The sequence below is a fragment of the Drosophila takahashii genome, chromosome 2L (genome assembly GCF_030179915.1).
Source record: "Drosophila takahashii strain IR98-3 E-12201 chromosome 2L, DtakHiC1v2, whole genome shotgun sequence".
In the NCBI taxonomy this organism is placed as follows: Eukaryota; Metazoa; Arthropoda; class Insecta; order Diptera; family Drosophilidae; genus Drosophila; species Drosophila takahashii.
The window spans coordinates 12,085,164-12,102,872 of record NC_091678.1 but is presented as its reverse complement, the minus strand read 5'-3'; the positions used below and the strand labels follow the sequence as shown (position 1 = coordinate 12,102,872).

The window sequence follows — 17,709 nt, the reverse complement described above, 5'->3', positions numbered from 1 at the left end:
TTATCTAAATTAATTCCTGTCGTTTACATTTGCCAGAAACAAAAGGGCGGGGTATTTTAAGGATGAGCGCGGGGATTTTCTTTGGGGGTAAGTTGATTTTAAATGCCAAGGAAAACAAAAATCAAAGATTAAGTCAAACATTTACTACTTTCCGGATTGGGGTTCTAATTGCCTGGAAGCTAGACAAACTCACGCCTTAAAATTGCTAACCCACTGATAAATGACATGAATGCGCATTTCTGTCGACATCGCGTTAATAACTCATTTCGAAATTCCGCAACAAACTCTAACATGCGCGTAACCCACAGCCGACATAAAAAAACATACACCGAAAAAACAATTAAAATTGTTCTTAGACTGAAATGGCAACAAAATTTTCAACCCTTTCGAACCCGGATCCCAAAACTCTGTTTGCCCCCTCATTTTAAGCGCAACGGGCGGCTTTTCGTCTGAGGAAAAGTTTTGATACATCAAAATCGCGAGGGAAACGCGCGGTTTTTGACGTTAGGCTTCGGGAAAGATGAAAAGTAGCATTTGAGAGTGAGAGTTAACCCCCAACAACAACTATATATACTACTACTGAAATGAGAGGGAGAGTGAGAGAGAGTTATACTTGCCTGCTGTAATAATTGGTTCTGTCAAAAGCAGCAATTATAATGCCTAAGCCTCTCTATAAATGATATATCAAATGGAATATTTGATTACATATTTCATTTGTAAGCCGGGCAGAAATGTTATTTTTTAAATCTCTAATAATAATCTTGAACAACATTGTTAGGTAAAACTAAGTTGGATAATGTGGAAATAATATGGCTAAAATAATTGTGTTTTAAGTTATTAATGTTATAGAGAATAATATTAAATGCATTTATAAATAAACTCTTCTTTACTTAGAATTTAGTTTCATTGTTTTATTTTATGTTTTCCCTTGAAAATAATAGTTTTTTTACTGCAGATTTGCGTTAAAAATTCTAGGAACTTCGTATACGTTATAGATTAAAGTTAAGTACATTATTTTGGCATTAATAGACTCTTTAACAATTATCTCTGATTCCAAACAAAATCAAATTAGCTAATTAATTCCCTTCACCAAATTTTGATGTGGTGGTTCCAGGAAAACATTGTTTACAAATTCAGGAGTCTTTCGCGCATAGGCGACTACAAGTTTATACGGAGATAGAAACTTTTGGTCCTCATTTCTGTCGCCCTGCTGCAAATTCATCGATATAACAATGTCTATAAAATCGTCCAGGAAATCTTCGTGCAAAGATGAAGGCATCCGCTCCAGAAAAGGACAAATGGCTTTAACATTATCTAAAAATTAAAGTAAGACAATGATTTAGGGGTCTAAAAATGTTCAAAAATTATTCACTCACCTTTCAGAGTCCTTACACCCTCGTAAACGAATACTTCATTTCGTATTTCCACATTGTGTTGAATGAAACCCACATCGTTCAACAACTGACTGAATTCCTCGCCGGGATTTAGGCTATAGTGAAGTGGTGATATGAATTGATCCACATCCTGCATATAAGTCGACCACTTTTCATTCGTTTTGAGCAGCTTGTAGACTTCGTAAACCGGATTGGAGGCCAAGAAGACCAGGAGACAGTCACCTCCTTCGGGTTTGAGGAGATTGTAGATATTGCCGAGGGCCCCCTTCAGGTTTTGCACCCAGTGGAGGCAGTAAAACGAGGTGACATGATCGAATCCACCACTCAGTTCCTCGGGGAGTCGCTCACATCCAATGTCCAGAACTTGGAACCGGGTTCGCTCCTCCCGCTGATAATGCTTGCTGGCATAGCCCACCATCTGACTGGAAATGTCTGTGCCCACCAATTGACCGCGAACCGGCAGCAGGGGCCTCACAAAATCCATGAGAACATTTCCGGATCCTGAACCGACATCCAAAAGGGAATCCTCTCCATCGGCGCGCCACTGCAAAGTCGATGCAAACTCGTCCAGAATCAATTTGGCATCGTGCCTTTGCACCTGGTTGGCGTGCTGATATAGAGAGGCCTGATTCATGTCGACAACTGATCGACGATTGGGGCCGATCTCAGCTTTATATACACCCCGGCTAGGTCGTGATGTCATCAGCCAGAGATTCTAATTTTTTGCTCCCGCCTGAAATCACGCTCTTCAACTCATGACGTCGAGCTAATTACGTACGAGCATTATTTATTTTTAAAGCTTTGTAATTTTATTGGTTCCGTTAAGGGGAAGCCAACAAAAAGAGCGAGCGAGCTAACAGCTAGGGCTTACACTGGTCCACAAAATATTTAGACGAAATTGATCATTTATCCATGAGGGCACATATTTTATTGGTAAAGTATTAAAGTATTTTTTATTTATTTTACATTTTAGAATATGGTGATAATTTATCCTCACAGTTAAATATATATATTTTTTTAGAACTCATGAATTCGTTTAATTAAAAAAACATGTCATCTTTAAGCACTAAAAAAAGTAATTAAAATTTTAAATAATATTGTTAGATAGTTTTCAAATAAATTTTGTGTTTAGGACATTATTTTACCTAAATTTAAAACATCATTTAAACTGATATCAGAATCAAATATTATTTAAATCATTAATTACAAATTTAATTTTCATAATTTCATAAACAACAAATTCGCAAACAATAAAAATGCAAACAAAACCTCGTGCTAATTTTTATCTTCAGAAATCGGGCATGGAAAGCTCAAGTTCTAGGTCAATGGAGCTTAGCTAATGCTTCCTTCATAGAATTATTATGACTGAAGTACGTAACCAGGCATAGAAATGCAAATCACAAATGAACTTGAGCACACCCCTGGAAGTAAATTCCACACGAAATTAACATAATTTTCATGACCAGTGTACCAGCCTCCAATTGAACAATGGCAATAAGCCACAGCCAATGAATGAGAATGCCCAAAAAAATGCTCATAATATTCGGTGAACCCAAAAGTGCAGAAGTGAAATATTTTTGGGGTGCATTCAACTCGAAAAGACATTAAAAAAGAACTGGAGTTAGTTCGATGACCTACCCTAAGAAAGATTTTAAAACAGTGCAAGAGAAATTACGCTATTTTTGGAAAATTATAAGTATCAATAATGATGTTTCAAAATATAAATAGAAATGTGGAATATTTTTTTGGTTAGAGTGCGAGACATAGCTCACCCTTTTCCTTCTCTCTGATATTCCGGGGAATATAAATTCATTAAAAACATTCCATTTAGCTGCAAATTACATTTGTGTAATTGCTGCCAGGCCCAGAAAGCGAAGCTCATGATATTTCAAATATTTCACATATGAGCGCAGTACGACCGTTTGATGTCCCTGGGTTATGAATACGCTCTCACGTTCTCATATTCATAGCATAGCATTCTCCAACACTCGGGACATCACATCCATATAAATTCATTTGCCAAAAGTGACATCAAAAGCCCCTTTGCTCGGTTTCTGTTTCTGGCTTAATGTGTGTGGGCGTTACGGCTGGTTAATTGCATTTGTCGCAGACTCTTTTTGGCCAAATAGGCAAAAGGCAAACGGCAAACGGCAAAAGGGGTTATTCGGCTTGCAATTACCGAAAGCTGTCGATTGGCTCGAGCTGTCACAGAGCCACGGAAATCAATTAAATCGGACGAGCCGAACTGAGGACTCCAGGATTTCGATTCATTTGGGAGTATGATGAGTTTACTGGCTTGGGGTATTTTAATGCATTTATATGACAAAATTTAATTATTCTTGGAGACAAGGGAGAAATAAGGAATTTAAGTAAAGTGTTGTCTTTAGGGAGGAACTGAAGTTCACAGTTCATTCGTTAAAAACCAATATTACAACGTATTTATTTGTAGATTTACAACTAAAAAATCCTGTACGAAAAATAAAACTTATATTAATTAAAGCATCGCTTTAAGGAAACATGAATGTTATATGATTGCTAAATTCGTTGTTCATGATTCATAATTGTGTCATTTGTCAAACAGCCAATTCAGATGAATTTTTCAATGGAATTCGTTATCAAAATTAGTTGCTCATTCGTAAATAATATTTCACTAGATCAGTGGCCACTTTAACAGAAAAAAAAATTTAAATTAAGCTTTTATAGTTATGACCGAACAAAATCATGACCTTAAATTTAGTGATTAAACTTAATAGATTAACAATTCAGGTTTTTCCCCGACTGTAAAATTAACAAATATTAATGTTCAAATTATTGTTATTTTTATGAAATCTATGTTAAGAAAGTTTTTTAAGTAGGAATTCTACCAACGATTTGCATATAAAATCAACTCTCATTGTTCCTTAGTAATCCTAAGCCAATTAATTCAGCTTACACCTCCTTTCGAAATCTCAAACACCCCTTTCAGTGTAAACAATGCAAGAAATAAAGAACCAAAAGGAAAAGTAAACGAAATTGAATAGTTTTATGCAATATCTAATGGATCCACGAACACTTATAAACCCGCCCTTCACCCACTAAACAACCCTTAACCCCCAACTTCACCATCTTACCACTCCTTCCCGAGAAAACCTTCGCACACACTTGAAAACTATTTAAAGTTTATCTAACTGAACAGTAGACTATAGAAGTCCGTTCTGGTTATTTGTGCGTGTGGTATGGGGGGTTGGCAGTAGGAACAACAAAAACTTTTCCATATGTTAAAATATCAAAATAACAAACAAAGCAAGAAAATCGTATAAATGGGAAAGGGTTTGAGAGCGAGATTCGGTTCCTCACGGGTGGGGAAATGAGTTTTTAATGTCCCAAAGGGGAATTCTTTGGGAGTTCTATATAGCCAGAAACATGTACACGGAAAAAATAAAACAAATTTACAAGTTATTGGTTAATTTTATTTTATTGTATTTAATTGTTCGACATAAAGAAATAGAAAATAGAAACAATTTTACAATTTGTAGGTTTAGAAAAAAATATTGTTTATTTAATTTAAATAGTTTTATGTTTAAGAATCAGCTTAAACTGTATCACTGTATTATTTTAATGATTTTTTTACAATTTTTTATAAAAATAAATCTACTTATATGTATCCCTTTTAATCCCCAATGGACTAATTGTAGTAATTGTAGTTAAAATCTAACAAATTCTTTTCGATCCACTCCCTAAACATAGCCACATCCGTGTAGGTTGCCGGGACATTTTCCTTTCCGCAGTCGATGCCCCAGTTCACGATGCCCACCTGCATGTAGACATCCGAATTCCGGGCTCCGATCGAACAGAACAAGGCTGATCCTCCATCGCCGATGCAGGCATCCTGGTTTAACTCACCTCCGGCACAAATTAGACTCTCGGGAAGCTGATAGCTCCAACCCAAGTTTGTTCGTCTTAGCTGTTGCTCACATGTACTTCTTTTTATTATCGGTAACGTAACTCTCTTCAGAATGGTCGAATGGCTTGGATCCGTGGGATATGTTTTTCCCCAACCGGCAACAATGCAGCGATGTCCTTCGAACGATGTTGTTGGACTGGGCAAACAGATGGTTCGAATGTGGTTCTTCAACTGGAATTTTGACTTTAGGAAAAGAAGCGCTATATTGTTGGCACCTGTTTGAAAATCAAACCTTTCGTGCCACACTATTTTCTCCACCTCGCGCTCCTCAAACTGGAATCCCTCTCTGTTGGAATTAAGGTCCCATTCGCCAGCCCTGACTATAATTTTATCCTTGGTCTCATATTTTACGAGATGGGCTGCAGTGAGGACAACTCCTGGTGCAATTAGGGAGCCGCCAGCCAGGAATTTTCCATTTTTAAACAGAGCCACAACCCAGGGATATTCACCAGGAGTCGTTAGATTGTTGAAGTGATACCATTCCATTTCTTCATTTGGATTACTCTTGCCGCACGGTTGGTTTTCAGCTCCATAGTTAGTGGGATAGTAAGGTTTACTTGGATTGATAGTAGGAGCAATATTTGGATGGTTATTTTCCGGGTATAAATCGCATCTTACAGGATTATTCTAAGAATAATCAAGAATATATTACGTAAGATCTTTCGGACCTAAATCGATTTTATAAACTTACTTGTCGGGGAGTTTTGCAACAAACTTCAGACGGTCTGCACCTATTTGTGCGGTAATACGGCTGATTAAAATTCAAAATGGGTGCCTGTTCATCACAATGTTCCCTAGAAAGACAGTGGTAAAGGCAGGCATCGCCAAAAAGAACCAAGGAGCCAAGGAATAGAGCTCCGAAAGTCCAAAATCGTTCCATAATTGTTAGAGATGAGAAAGAAACTAACAGTCCGATGATGGTGGCTCCCTCGCTTTATACATCCCAAAATCCACAGTCATAGGTCTTTATCGTACATTAGTGTTCAAACTTAGCTTTTTTTGACAGTGACGTTGTTTTGTCTAAATTACCAAAAATTTGAGTCATAAATGATTCATATTTATTAGAAATAAGGGGTGCCGAAATAAATACTTTTATTGTTTAAAAATTGACACAAGTATGTTATAGAAAATTAAAGTGAGCATCGAACGAAATATTATACAAAATTATTTTATTGTATTATCAAACAGTTTGTAATTTTTGGCAGTGTATATAGTCTGTGATAGAAGAGTGAGCAATGCGGATTTAAAATACAAAGTAAACGGCGATTTGTTGTTATTGATTAGAGTGGACAGACCCAGACAAACATATGAGCTCATCCTTTGGCTTCATCATCTCAGTTTCGCCCTACGAAAATCCAAGGGGCGACTTTCCTGTCTCCCAAGACGACGATGCCCGCAAACTTGATGAGTATTTAAAAGTTTTCCATTGTGTGTTTGATGAATATTTAATTAAGCATAAAAGGAGCGGAGCAAGAAAGGGAAAAACTTCGGCAAAGGGTTGCTACTGTTTCACTGTGTTTTTCTTTTGTTTTTCATTTCCTTTTCGCCGAAAACCCATCCGCTGCCCCATTTCCCCTTTTACCCAGCATCGTGTGGCGAGCTTAGAGAGTGCAAAAGAATAAAACAAAATCAATTAACGCTTCCTTGTTCCGTTTTTGCTTTTAGCTGGTTGTTATGTTTGAATACCCTATTTGTTGGAAAATTGAGAAAAGGAATTTTAAAAAAATTATATTTTAATAAATTAAAAAAATTCAACCTCTTTCTAAAATGTCAATTAATTTTGCGTCCCATGCCCACCAACCTATTAATTTAAAGTTAAAAAAAAATTAGTTATAAAATTAATTTCTTAAATTAAAAACTTATGGATTAAAAATAATAAAATTAAACTGTATTTTAAATTACGAGGTTAAATTAAGTTTATTATATATCTTAAACTCTAAGTACCTAGAGATATTCCATATTACCATATAAGTATACTTATACGACAATATTTTTTGTGTAATTATTATAAGAGTATCCAAAATTCATTTATCAGAAATCTTTCACTCTTCTTCGACTGTTTATATAATTTTTATTATACAAGTATTTTACAAGTTGTAGGTAAGCAAAAGGCCAGGCTCAAAAGAGCAACGAAAATAATTAAATAGTAAAGAAGGCAGCGCGCGCCAAGGAAAGACCCCTCCCCCACCCAATAATCCGGCCCACTCAACCCTTTGTGCCACTTTCTCCCCACAACACACATTTCTTTTCGTTTTTTTTTCGAGACTCGGGGCCCAAAGAAGCCCACAAATAGCCAAAAGCTAGCGAGTGTTGATGGCAGCCAACGAAATCCTTTTACATTTTCTATTTTTTGGTTTTTTGCGGGCGTTGGGAAAATTAATTAAAAATTAAATGAATGAACGAACGCTGGGATAATGAGCCCCTAAGCTGATTTTGCGCTTAAAAGTATGCGATGGGAAAAAATTGTCGAGCTGCCCGAGCATGGCATTCAATAACAATTTCCACCCCACTGCCACGCCCACCTCAGCTATACAGGTATTTTGCCCACACCCCACCCACAACAACAAAGAAAGGAAAAACTTGCATTTTTTTGTCGCAATTTTTTTGCTGTTTGTATTTTATTTTCGTTTAATATCGACAAAGCGCCAACGGAAAAGAAATCTGAGGGGCGTGGTGGAGATGGAAAAAGAGCAACAGAGCAACAGAGAAAAATGGTGAAATTTTCTTTAACGTAACAAAATATTTTTATAAAATAATCAAGTTTTCCTTTTGCTTTGTTTGTTGCAAATTATTTTTAGCTTTGTGGAAGAGGCGAACGAGGAAGCTGTAGGGCTTTTTATGTGTTCGGGTGTAAATTAAAATCGTCCGCACTGCGCTTTTTTATAATGAGAAAACTGTGGAGGGGTGGAAACTCAATATTGAAAGACAGAAATAAAATTAATTAATAATGGCAAAATATTTCAATGGTGAGCTCTCATAAAAAGAGAGATAAAGGTTCGAAAATGAAAGGAAAAATATGATAGGACAAGGAAAAGTTAAAAGTTAAAAGGAATTCGTAAAATGATATTTTTTTATCAAAAGAAAAGTGGCAACCTATTGGGGGCAGATAAGCGAAAATACACGAACTTCTTTTCTAGTTTAAGTTTCAACTTTCAATATAATCAATATATATCATTTATTTATCCTACAAAAATAATTCCCTAGTTGTTTTTAAGGTAAAGTTTCGGTTTCAATTACGAATTAGCTTTTGTCTCAGGGAATGACCTTACCCTAAAGGGGCTGAAAGTCAAATTCATGGCACAGCAACCCCTAAACCGCAAAACATTCAAACACCAAACCCTTAACTATGTATATATCTTCCCCTTTTTGAGAACAAATGAAGACAAGGACAAGAAGACTGAACACTATCAAAAGTCAATTACAATGCAATTATTGTTTCCCCCTGCCAGTGGAGAACCAGAAAACATTTTCAAAAGCCATTGAAAACTTTAATTGAAAATATCAAATTATTTTCGAGTTAGCGTCAGCATAAAAAAGTCAGTCGAAAGACTCCTTGAGTTCGCCTTGAGTTCGATGAGGTTTTAGGGAAGACCTCGGGCTGAACGAGTGTATAACCAAAGATACACTGGTGTTTGTATGTAAACCATTAATTACATGGCCAGATTGTAGTGAACTGGGGGAAAGAAAGTTGCCGCAGAGTCAAGAGTCAGGCCAAATTGTAATGAGTTGGCATTTTGTGAAATTCCCTGAGACACACAGGCAGACCCCACTGAAATATCTCGTTGTAAAGTAGCTGAAATGACATTAAAAAGGCAAAACCAAGCAGAAAGGACGTATCCACATCCTTATGGACACTAACCAGCCAGAAGGAAGGCACACACACATGGGGTTAAACCCGAGCTGGGGATAATTCTTCTTCAACCCACTCCCTGCCCATCGTTTCATAGTTTACAATCTTATTATCTTGCCTTGGCATCTCAAGGCCCACAAACACCCACTCACTTACCCACACATTTTCCTAAGGCAATTAAAAATCTTCACACTGTCGTCGATGTCCTTTTCCTGCTTTTCCCACTTTTCCAACGCTTGTGTCCGTTTTGTTATTCCCCCTGGCCCAACTTGATTTTGTTTATTAAACATATTTTGCATAAAATTCACTTTATTTGCAGTTTATTTCGTAAGAAAATTATAAGGTTCTTCACAATCCCCCCTTTCCGTGTGTGACACGCTTGATAGTTTTTCCTCGAGAGGGGGAAATTGCGTTTTAAAGGAGGGATAGTGTACCTTATTCTTTGATTATGTTTGATCACGTTCTGTTGAAAAGTTTATTTGCTGGTAAGAGAGGTTTGTTTGCCTGGGATTTCATAAGTCTGAGATGCATTACCGGGACTGGAGGAGATAAGAAGATATAAGCGAAAGATTCTAGTTTATATAAAGGATTTAGGAAACAAAAATCTTATTTGCCAATGCAATGTTATTTCCATGATATAAACAATTATTGCTATGTATTCCCCATACATTTTCGAAAATCACTATTTTTTTAAGCAAATTAACTCCATAATATTTATCTGCCTAATCCCATCAGCACCGTTCATCTCATATTCCAATTTTGCCACCCCGCACCAACATTTCACGCAATTCTTATCTAACACATTCACTTCAACGTATTCCTCCAGCACCCCGAATGCAGTCACACATGAAAATCCCATAAAAATTGACAATAATAAGCCACATATCATCATTCCGCTCTCCACACATATGCACAGACGTACGTTCCACTCGATAAGAAGTCAGCAAGGCCTGCAAATCAACCAGTAAATCGAAGGCTGCTACCCTTCCAAAACCAAAAGCCGAATGATGGAGAAAATCCCATAAAAAACAGTTCAATGATATAGAAAAATAGATAAAGCTAAATTTGCAAAAATAACAACAAAGGGACTCGGAAAATGGCAGGGGAAATGGCAAATGGAAAACGCGTGGCTGCGAATCAACTTTAAACTAAGCCGCAAAAGGCACTTGAAAATCAACAAAAAAAAAATCGAAGAGCACTCGGATCTCAGTGGTGTTGTCAAGTGAATAATGGGACAAATCCGCAGAGTAAATATGACACGTTGCAAAATGGCATTCGATGATAAAAAGAAGGAATCTCAGGGTTCAGAGCCACACTCGGAAATGCGACCAGGAAATTCGCACACAGAAATATTTTTCAGAATTTAAGCTCGTTAAATCATTTTAAAAGTGTCTCCAATTTTTAAATTATATTTATTTAAATTAAAAGTGTTTTCTTTAAATTATAAATAAATTCTGAAAAAAGTTGAGCTAAAACCAAAAATATTTTCAATTAAAAACTTACTTCACATTACTGAATAAATACATAGGAATGAACCCTGGAATCCCAATTGAAAACATTAAAAATCTGTTTTTAAACCTACAACAAACTTTACTTTCTAGCTAAATTTTTTAAAACACTTTTTATGTTCAAATTGCAGACATGGTAAAATATTTTTGCAAGTGAACATACTCATAAACGCCCCACATCTGGAAGGTTTTGTTGTCACTGACAGACGCACATCCTTCGGGAAAGGTGTTTTGACAGGCCGTCAGGGCAAGTCAGAAGTGCAGACACAAAAAAAAGGGAACAGGAAAAAAAAAAACCAGGAGCAGTGGCAACAAGGGGTTAATATTTGCGCCGCACCCTCACCGTAGCATATCAATAAAAAGATCGCTCCGCTGGGCATACGAAATGTTTGTTTGATAAGCCAGTGTGGAGAAGTTCCAGACACTGAACAAAATTGTAAGTAAGAGTAAAAGAGTTTTCCAATTAAATCAATGTATTTTGAGCAATGACTTAACTGAAGTTATAACATTGATAAATATAACATCTTTTATATTATGTTAATGAATTTAAATGGTTTCTTTTAATCTTTGTTTATTGCAATCCTGTTTATCATATAACTTTGCCATATAAATAATATAACAATACTAATTATATATTTAATAATTTGATATAAAGATTAATTTTTGTCAGTGCTTCAAGTTATTCTGGTGGAAAACTCTTTGCCCTCTGAAGTTAATACAAATATTACGCCTTTTTATGCTGAAAGCAAAAAGTGCAAACCAAATGTGGCATAAACATTACTTTTGGAAAAAGGGTTAGCCACACCCACAATTTTTTGTAGCCGCCCCCAAGAAGTTATGACTTTGTGTCATTGAATCTTTATGTGTGCATTCGATATGCATTAAAATTCAATAATCATAAAAATAACACGCAGAATAAAGGGAAAATCCAGCCCAGCCCCCCACTGAACTGAACTCCCCCAATTAACCCTTGAATGGCAGAAAAGGAAATTGTTTGGCTGTGTCTTTCTGTGGCAATATGAACGTCACATAAATCTTGCCAACACTACTACTAAGTCGCTATTAAGTAAAATTGACCACATATTTTATCTCATATGCGCACGCAACGAACGCAGACGAAGAAGGGGGAGGGTCAGAGGTCATTGTGGGTGGCGATGCTGGACAGCCAAAACAATGTGCCAGTAAATTAAACCAAAGCTCCAAGAAATCGCAAATTAAATACATTTTGGGAAAAAGTAACAATTAAACAAGAAATTCGGAGGAAAGATATTGCACTCTAATAAATATATATTTATTGAAATTATAAAGAGAAAATAAGCCAGACCTTTAAAAGATTTAAATAAAATATTTAAGGCACGTAGTGATGTAGTGATGTTTTTTTGGGGGATTGGTATTACCCTTATAAATTTTTATTAAATTTTTGAATTTAAAAAAATTAAGTTCTTAAAATACAAGTCATTATTATTAATTATAGTTAAACTATAATGAAGTTAAATCAATCTTTGATTTCTATGTTCGTATGTTCCCTGAGGATAAATATTGATATACAAAGTATTTTTTACAAATAAGTAAAAATATAATAATTATGGTTATAAGTATCACTATCAGATGGGAGGGCAATTGGCTGTCATCAAGGACGAAAACGAGCTGAGAGTTCTTAGGGCAAGAATCACCTACGACACAAGCTACTGGTTGGACATAAACGATCTGGTAAACGAGGCCGATTATGTTTCTTGGACAATAAAATAAAAGAAATGCAAGCCAATTGTTCACCATCCAATTATTTTTTATCAGTTTTGAGTCTCTCAAATTATAAAAATGTACAGTAAGTTCGGCGAAAGTCTAGCATTAGTCACCTTAATCCGCTTAAAGGTGTAATTTAAAAATTCCCTCCAAAAGCAACCGGAGTTGCCAACGAAGTTTCATCATTTTCCACTCATCTGGCAGCTCTGTAGTATATTTAAATACCATTATAAAATACCAAAAATATTGGCGGGAAACGTACTGTTCATATTCGTCGTTGTTATAGCCCAAACAAAACTGACGATGAATTCCCATTCGTATGAGCACGACCATAGTTTAGTTGTTGAAATAAGTTTCCTAATCCTTATGGCGAATTCAAAAGTCCGTTTAACGTCTGTTTTCGAATAAATAGCAAAGAACGAGAGGCCGTGCTACGTTAAAATTACACTTACGTATAAATGACATTTACGTTTTGACAACGTTCCTCCAAAATACTAGTGTTTCCAATTGGGCTTGTTAGTTGGTTGGATTCCAACATTTTTAGTACTTTGGTCATCCGCCAGAGAGCGTTTGCAATTGATTATAGTTGAGTTTAAATAATTTACAAATATTTCTATTTAATACGATTTACTACGGTTTACTATGTTTTCCCAGGGCTTACTAGGTGTTACTACAATTGGGCCATTTTACAATTTTACAAATTTGCAATTGGAGCATTTTGTAACTCTAGCATTTTGTAATTTGAGTATTTTACAATTGGAGCATTTTGCGACTGGAGCATTTTGAGACTGGAGCATTTTGAGACTGGAGCATTTTGAGACTGGAGCATTTTGAGACTGCAGCATTTTGAGACTGGAGCATTTTGAGACTGGAGCATTTTGAGACTGGAGCATTCTGCGACTGGAGCATTCTGCGACTGGAGCATTCTGCGAATGGAGCATCCTGCGACTGGAGCATTTTGAGACTGGAGCATTCTGCTATTGGAGCATTTTGCGACTGGAGCATTCTGCTATTGGAGCATTCTGCGACTGGAGCATTCTGCGACTGGAGCATTCTGCGACTGGAGCATTTTGAGACTTGAGCATTTTGAGAATGGAGCATTTTGAGACTGGAGCATTCTGCGACTGGAGCATTTTGAGACTGGAGCATTTTGAGACTGGAGCATTTTGAGACTGGAGCATTTTGAGACTGGAGCATTCTGCGACTGGAGCATTCTGCGAATGGAGCATCCTGCGACTGGAGCATTCTGCGACTGGAGCATTCTGCTATTGGAGCATTTTGCGACTGGAGCATTCTGCTATTGGAGCATTCTGCGACTGGAGCATTTTGAGACTGGAGCATTTTGAGAATGGAGCATTTTGAGACTGGAGCATTCTGCGACTGGAGCATTTTGAGACTGGAGCATTTTGAGACTGGAGCATTTTGAGACTGGAGCATTTTGAGACTGGAGCATTTTGAGACTGGAGCATTTTGCGACTGGAGCATTCTGCGACTGGAGCATTCAGCGACTGGAGCATTTTGAGACTGGAGCATTTTGCGACTGGAGCATTTTGAGACTGGAGCATTTTGCGACTGGAGCATTCTGCGACTGGAGCATTTTGAGACTGGAGGAATTTGCGACTGGAGCATTTTGAGACTGGAGCATTTTGCGACTGGAGCATTTTGAGACTGGAGCATTTTGAGACTGGAGCATTTTGAGACTGGAGCATTTTGAGACTGGAGCATTCTGCGACTGGAGCATTTTGAGACTGGAGCATTTTGCGACTGGAGCATTCTGCGACTGGAGCATTTTGCGACTGGAGCATTTTGGTGACTGGAGCATTTTGGTGACTGGAGCATTTTGAGAATGGAGCATTTTGAGACTGGAGCATTTTGCGACTGGAGCATTTTGCGACTGGAGCATTTTGGTGACTGGAGCATTTTGAGAATGGAGCATTTTGAGACTGGAGCATTCTGAGACTGGAGCATTTTGCGATTGGAGCATTCTGCGACTGAAGCATTTTGAGAATGGAGCATTTTGAGACTGGAGCATTTTGCGACTGGAGCATTCTGCGACTGGAGCATTTTGAGACTGGAGCATTCTGCGACTGGAGCATTTTGAGACTGGAGCATTTTGCGACTGGAGCATTTTGAGACTGGAGCATTTTGAGACTGGAGCATTTTGGAGACTGGAGACTGGAGCATTTTGAGAATGGAGCATTCTGCGACTGGAGCATTCTGCGACTGGAGCATTTTGAGACTGGAGCATTTTGGTGACTGGAGCATTTTGAGACTGGAGCATTTTAAGACTGGAGCATTTTGAGACTGGAGCATTTTGCGACTGGAGCATTTTGGTGACTGGAGCATTTTGAGAATGGAGCATTTTGAGACTGGAGCATTTTGAGACTGGAGCATTCTGCGACTGGAGCATTTTGCGACTGGAGCATTTTGAGACTGGAGCATTTTGAGACTGGAGCATTTTGCGACTGGAGCATTTTGAGACTGGAGCATTTTGAGACTGGAGCATTCTGCGACTGGAGCATTCTGCGACTGGAGCATTTTGAGACTGGAGCATTTTGGTGACTGGAGCATTTTGAGAATGGAGTATTTTGAGACTGGAGCATTTTGAGACTGGAGCATTTTGAGACTGGAGCATTCTGCGACTGGAGCATTCTGCGACTGGAGCATTCTGCGACTGGAGCATTTTGCGACTGGAGCATTTTGCGACTGGAGCATTTTGGTGACTGGAGCATTTTGAGAATGGAGCATTTTGAGACTGGAGCATTCTGCGACTGGAGCATTTTGAGACTGGAGCATTTTGCGACTAGAGCATTTTGAGACTGGAGCATTTTGAGACTGGAGCATTCTGCGACTGGAGCATTCTGCGACTGGAGCATTTTGCGACTGGAGCATTCTGCGACTGGAGCATTCTGCGACTGGAGCATTTTGAGACTGGAGCATTTTGAGACTGGAGCATTTTGAGACTGGAGCATTCTGCGACTGGAGCATTCTGCGACTGGAGCATTCTGCGACTGGAGCATTTTGCGACTGGAGCATTTTGCGACTGGAGCATTTTGGTGACTGGAGCATTTTGAGACTGGAGCATTTTGAGACTGGAGCATTTTGAGACTGGAGCATTTTGCGACTGGAGCATTTTGCGACTGGAGCATTTTAAGAATGGAGCATTTTGAGACTGGAGCATTTTGAGACTGGAGCATTCTGCGACTGGAGCATTTTGAGACTGGAGCATTTTGAGACTGGAGCATTCTGCGACTGGAGCATTTTGAGACTGGAGCATTTTGCGACTGGAGCATTCTGCGACTGGAGCATTCTGCGACTGGAGCATTTTGAGACTGGAGTATTTTGAGACTGGAGCATTCTGCGACTGGAGCATTCTGCGACTGGAGCATTCTGCGACTGGAGCATTTTGCGACTGGAGCATTTTGCGACTGGAGCATTTTGGTGACTGGAGCATTTTGAGAATGGAGCATTTTGAGACTGGAGCATTTTGAGACTGGAGCATTTTGAGACTGGAGCATTTTGAGACTGGAGCATTCTGCGACTGGAGCATTCTGCGACTGGAGCATTCTGCGACTGGAGCATTCTGCGACTGGAGCATTCTGCGACTGGAGCATTCTGCGACTGGAGCATTTTGCGACTGGAGCATTTTGGTGACTGGAGCATTTTGAGAATGGAGCATTTTGAGACTGGAGCATTCTGCGACTGGAGCATTTTGAGAATGGAGCATTTTGAGACTGGAGCATTCTGCGACTGGAGCATTTTGAGACTGGAGCATTTTGCGACTGGAGCATTTTGAGACTGGAGCATTTTGAGACTGGAGCATTCTGCGACTGGAGCATTCTGCGACTGGAGCATTCTGCGACTGGAGCATTCTGCGACTGGAGCATTCTGCGACTGGAGCATTTTGCGACTGGAGCATTTTGGTGACTGGAGCATTTTGAGAATGGAGCATTTTGAGACTGGAGCATTCTGCGACTGGAGCATTCTGCGACTGGAGCATTCTGCGACTGGAGCATTTTGAGACTGGAGCATTTTGAGACTGGAGCATTCTGCGACTGGAGCATTTTGAGACTGAAGCATTTTGAGACTGGAGCATTTTGAGACTGGAGCATTTTGAGACTGGAGCATTTTGCGACTGGAGCATTTTGAGACTGGAGCATTTTGAGACTGGAGCATTCTGCGACTGGAGCATTCTGCGACTGGAGCATTCTGCGACTGGAGCATTCTGCGACTGGAGCATTCTGCGACTGGAGCATTTTGCGACTGGAGCATTTTGGTGACTGGAGCATTTTGAGAATGGAGCATTTTGAGACTGGAGCATTTTGAGACTGGAGCATTTTGAGACTGGAGCATTTTGAGACTGGAGCATTTTGAGACTGGAGCATTTTGAGACTGGAGCATTTTGAGACTGGAGCATTTTGCGACTGGAGCATTTTGAGACTGGAGCATTTTGAGACTGGAGCATTCTGCGACTGGAGCATTCTGCGACTGGAGCATTCTGCGACTGGAGCATTTTGCGACTGGAGCATTTTGCGACTGGAGCATTTTGGTGACTGGAGCATTTTGAGACTGGAGCATTTTGAGACTGGAGCATTTTGAGACTGGAGCATTTTGAGACTGGAGCATTTTGCGACTGGAGCATTCTGCGACTGGAGCATTCTGCGACTAGAGCATTTTGAGACTGGAGCATTTTGAGACTGGAGCATTTTGCGACTGGAGCATTTTGCGACTGGAGCATTTTAAGAATGGAGCATTTTGAGACTGGAGCATTTTGAGACTGGAGCATTCTGCGACTGGAGCATTTTGAGACTGGAGCATTTTGAGACTGGAGCATTCTGCGACTGGAGCATTTTGAGACTGGAGCATTTTGCGACTGGAGCATTCTGCGACTGGAGCATTCTGCGACTGGAGCATTTTGAGACTGGAGCATTTTGAGACTGGAGCATTCTGCGACTGGAGCATTCTGCGACTGGAGCATTCTGCGACTGGAGCATTTTGCGACTGGAGCATTTTGCGACTGGAGCATTTTGGTGACTGGAGCATTTTGAGAATGGAGCATTTTGAGACTGGAGCATTTTGAGACTGGAGCATTTTGAGACTGGAGCATTTTGAGACTGGAGCATTCTGCGACTGGAGCATTCTGCGACTGGAGCATTCTGCGACTGGAGCATTCTGCGACTGGAGCATTCTGCGACTGGAGCATTCTGCGACTGGAGCATTCTGCGACTGGAGCATTTTGCGACTGGAGCATTTTGGTGACTGGAGCATTTT

The 17,709-nt window shown here is 39.0% G+C and overlaps 2 protein-coding genes across 4 annotated transcripts; both read right to left on the bottom strand.

The window, feature by feature from the left end:
* Window positions 1-889: 889 nt before the first annotated feature.
* jhamt (juvenile hormone acid methyltransferase) lies at window positions 890-2,028 on the bottom strand. The gene is made up of 2 exons (XM_017158510.3): window positions 1,377-2,028; window positions 890-1,314 (listed from the first exon to the last, which is right to left on the bottom strand). Exons 1-2 carry the CDS (start codon window positions 2,026-2,028, stop codon window positions 1,073-1,075), a joined length of 894 nt encoding a protein of 297 aa, XP_017013999.2. The 3' UTR covers window positions 890-1,072.
* Window positions 2,029-4,963: 2,935 nt separating this feature from the next.
* LOC108068752 (phenoloxidase-activating factor 2-like) lies at window positions 4,964-13,011 on the bottom strand. Of its 3 annotated transcripts, XM_017158500.3 has the most exons (4): window positions 12,891-13,011; window positions 9,344-9,726; window positions 6,029-6,357; window positions 4,964-5,964 (listed from the first exon to the last, which is right to left on the bottom strand). In XM_017158500.3, the coding sequence occupies exons 3-4, from the start codon at window positions 6,215-6,217 to the stop codon at window positions 5,059-5,061; spliced, it is 1,095 nt and encodes a 364-aa protein (XP_017013989.2). In that variant the 5' UTR covers window positions 6,218-6,357; window positions 9,344-9,726; window positions 12,891-13,011; the 3' UTR covers window positions 4,964-5,058. The 3 variants fall into 3 exon arrangements, 1 of the variants encoding a protein (XP_017013989.2); XR_011417949.1 differs by lacking the exons at window positions 4,964-5,964; window positions 6,029-6,357; window positions 9,344-9,726 and adding exons at window positions 12,476-12,644; window positions 12,701-12,832; XR_011417953.1 differs by lacking the exons at window positions 4,964-5,964; window positions 6,029-6,357; window positions 9,344-9,726 and adding exons at window positions 12,476-12,644; window positions 12,701-12,801.
* Window positions 13,012-17,709: the final 4,698 nt, after the last annotated feature.

Bases quoted from the DNA above. Each gene is read 5' to 3' on its own strand.
- jhamt (XM_017158510.3), bottom strand. From the start codon at position 2,028: ATGAATCAGGCCTCTCTATATCAGCACGCCAACCAGGTGCAAAGGCAC. The intron at 1,315-1,376 runs GTGAGTGAATAA...TTTAATTTTTAG, and splicing joins GGGTGTAAGGACTCTGAAAG to ATAATGTTAAAGCCATTTGT.
- LOC108068752 (XM_017158500.3), bottom strand. From the start codon at position 6,217: ATGGAACGATTTTGGACTTTCGGAGCTCTATTCCTTGGCTCCTTGGTT. The intron at 5,965-6,028 runs GTAAGTTTATAA...GATTATTCTTAG, and splicing joins GTTGCAAAACTCCCCGACAA to AATAATCCTGTAAGATGCGA.